The sequence below is a fragment of the Salmo salar genome, chromosome ssa27 (assembly GCF_905237065.1).
Source record: "Salmo salar chromosome ssa27, Ssal_v3.1, whole genome shotgun sequence".
NCBI classification, from domain to species: domain Eukaryota; kingdom Metazoa; phylum Chordata; class Actinopteri; order Salmoniformes; family Salmonidae; genus Salmo; species Salmo salar.
Window position 1 is genome coordinate 24,539,601 of NC_059468.1, and position 3,395 is coordinate 24,542,995.

A 3,395-nucleotide genomic window follows, 5' to 3' on the forward strand; every position below is an offset into this window, starting at 1 on the left:
CACACACACACACACACACACACACACACACACACACACACACACACACACACACACACACAGTGGGGTCTGACGAGGTAACTTTTCCCTAAGTGGTAAATCCAGAAGAGGCTGGTGGGAGGATTATAGGAGAATGTGCTTATTGTAATGGCTGGAGTGGTATATATGGAACGGAGTCAAACATGTGGTTTCCATATGTTTGATGTGTTTGATACTGTTCCATTGATTCCATGCCAGCCATTCCAATGAGCCCGTCCTCCTATAGCTCCTCCCAGCAGCCTCCTCTGGGTAAATCTCTCTAATCACCCTCCTACCCAACATTTTTATCTCTACCCTGAAACCCTCTCATAATATTAGCACCTCGATAGATACATAAACATGAGAAGTAAATCTGTCCCTATCTGGATCCCCTTATTATGCACAGACTAACCTCGTTGGGTTGGATCCTGTTCCCTCCCCTAACCCACATATTTTTTAATAACGTCAGTTACGTTTTCTAATCTCTTTGATTTCCCATTATAATTAAATCCATGAAAATCAACCCAGTTTTACCTATTAAAACAAAACAAGCGTTTTTTTTGTTGCTCTGGCACACATAATTTCACTTGGAATAATGTTAATAACACATTTCTACAACACTATAAAAACAGCATAAATAGCTACTTGATATTATTAAATGTATATATGTTTACAACCATAGCCCCATTCTAAAACTTTATATTCCATAAATACATATGATATAATCGATGTAGTCAATCTGATATCTGATCACTCAGATAGATCCTGATCAGCTGTTTACCAGTATAGGTCCGCCATGAACTGAATATCTGATCAATTAACCAATTACTCAATCAATCTGGTTCTGATCACCCTGATAGATCAGGTCAGGTGTTCTCTGACAGGTCCGTCATGAAGGAGTTGTAAAAGATGCCGAGGTGAAGCATCAATCAAACTCACCAGTCTGATTAATTGACCTGGCTCTGATCACCCTGATGGATCTATGTGATCCTGATCATGTCAGGTGTTCTCTAACAGGTCCGTCATGAAGGAGATGTAAATGATGGCGAGGCGGAGCGTCTCGATGCGTGACAGCCTCTTCTCGTAAGCAAAGGTCGGCACTTTTCTCCGCAGCTCGTCAAATGCCTCGTTGAGACTGAACATCCTCTTCCTCTCCCGGACGTTCGCCGCCTGACGCTGGCCCACATTGATCACACGCCTCCGCTTCGACCGCCCGGTGTGTGTGTCTGAGGTGTGTGTGTGAGATGTGTGTGAGAAAGAGCCTGGGCTGTAGTAGGTGTAGGCAGATGTGCTCCCTGTGGCCATCTCATGCAGGGGATGTCCATGTCCGGTTTGTTCCCCCTCGCTTGTACCTGTTTCCCGGTGGCTCCCGTTAACATAGGAGAGGTTATAGTACCGGCCCCGGTAGCCAGTGGCTGGGAGAAAGCTGTCCATGAGCTGTTTTGAACCCGAAGTGGACTTTGGGTGAATCTCCATGAGGTTTATATCACTGACAAAGTCATACAGTGCCGAGTCCCCAAGACGGCCCTGCCTCTCCATTTATAACACACAAACACACACACACACAAGCACGCACACGCACGCACACACACACGCGCGCACGCACACACACACACACACACGCACTCACCTCACACACACCTACTCACGAGTCTTCAAGGCTTCAGCAGCCTCTCTGTCTGGAGGGAGAGTTCATTTAATGAATATATAGTCCTGTTACTTTAGGAACTCAGTCAAGCACAATAATCTATAATCTGAGCCGTGACTAGATTAGGGTCTGGCTCCATGAAGGTAAACGCTCCAACACCATTCACTTTAAGCCTGATGATAACCGGACACAGTCGCCTGCCTTGGTTGTGGTGGAAGACATCAATCCTCCTACCGTTATTCCAGATTTTCAAATCCTATGTAGGCAGTTGGGGCCAAAGGATCATGAGTTTAATTTAAAAAGTGTAGTAAAATCTTTTTGCCAAAATATTGGATGAAAGACACACCAATCTTGTTTAATGTTCTTGTTATGATTTTTGAATAGCTGTCTAGTCCACTCCCCACCTGAGGTTTCCAAATCCTGTCAGGCTGCGAATGGGTGCGTTCCGAGTTCCTCTTTGGCTCGAGTCCAACCGCCAACCGTCATCTGTCCTGCTGTTTTAATAAATCCCTTCTCTCCTCTCCCCCAGCGCCACGCCTTTCATGTCCTTATACTTCTAAACGGAGTCCATTTCAGAAGTTAACTGTGAGCTGATCTCCATGGAAGTGAACTGAGCTGGGTAGGATAGGAGAGTAGTACCCTAAGGTCGGGCCCACCATTTGATGTGTTGTTCGTCTGAACGCTTCAAGCTTTAATGAGGTAGTGAAGAGGAGAGCCAGTCCAACCCGAGGGTCATTCAGTCCTGTTTGCTCTCCTCTCTCTCCTTCGCTTCATAGGCTAAATAATGACACTTCTACCACTTACACAGGCCAGAGAGGGAAAGACACCAAATAGTACATTCCCAACTGTCGCTATCCTCCACAAGGCTTTCTGTTGCAAATTAGTGTAAATAGCTGCTCGTTCCCATGGTAGGAGGACAGTGTCCACACAACAGTATGGGCCTGGATGGGAAGCCAGGGAAGAGGAGAGGAGGAGGAGAGGATAAGAGGTGGAGAGAAGGAGAGAATGAAAGGAAGAGAGGAGTGGAGGGGAGGGAGAGGAGGAAATAGGGAGAATAGACCAAAGGAGGAGAGGAGACCAGATGTGGAGAGGAGAGGCCAGAGTTACAGGAGAGGAGGAGAGAAGTACAGAAGGAGAGGAGAGAAAGAGAGAAGGCCAAGGTTTAACTAGGGGTCCTCGGGAATGGACCTTACTCACACTGGAACACTGTGGGAAATTTCATCATGACCTGGGGTGCAAACTCACAACCCTCTTCACAAAACTCACAACACTTCATACTAAAGAAGCAACATCATCCATACCACAGTCCCAGAAAAGCCATACAGTCTGGGTCTGGGGGAGCAACATTACAACAGTGTGTGTGTGTGTGGGGTGGTGTAAAGCACTACTTAACCTCTACGGGATGGGTGTCCCCAAACCAGGACGGTTGTTGCTAATTTTCACTAATGTGACTAGAATGACATTGTATACGTCAGCCAACTTTCCAGGACATATCAGCAGAAAGCTTCAATTATTGTTAATCTAACTGCACTGTCCAATTAACAGTAGTTATTACAGTGACAAAATACCATGCTATTGTTTGAGGAGAGTGCACAACAACAACAAAAACTTTTATCACAGCAATTGGTTTGATACATTCACCTCTGAAGGTAAATAATGTACATACATTCAGTAATCTTGCTCTAATTTGTCATCCTGAGGGTCCCAGAGATAAAATGTAGCATAGTTT

The 3,395-nt window shown here is 45.5% G+C and overlaps 1 protein-coding gene across 1 annotated transcript; it reads right to left on the reverse strand.

Moving 5' to 3' along the window:
* Positions 1–212: 212 nt before the first annotated feature.
* ferd3l (Fer3 like bHLH transcription factor) lies at positions 213–2,350 on the reverse strand. The gene has a single exon (XM_014178008.2). The coding sequence runs from the start codon at positions 1,555–1,557 to the stop codon at positions 1,018–1,020; it is 540 nt and encodes a 179-aa protein (XP_014033483.1). The 5' UTR covers positions 1,558–2,350; the 3' UTR covers positions 213–1,017.
* Between the last annotated feature and the right edge of the window lie 1,045 nt (positions 2,351–3,395).

Bases quoted from the DNA above. Each gene is read 5' to 3' on its own strand.
- ferd3l (XM_014178008.2), bottom strand. From the start codon at position 1,557: ATGGAGAGGCAGGGCCGTCTTGGGGACTCGGCACTGTATGACTTTGTC.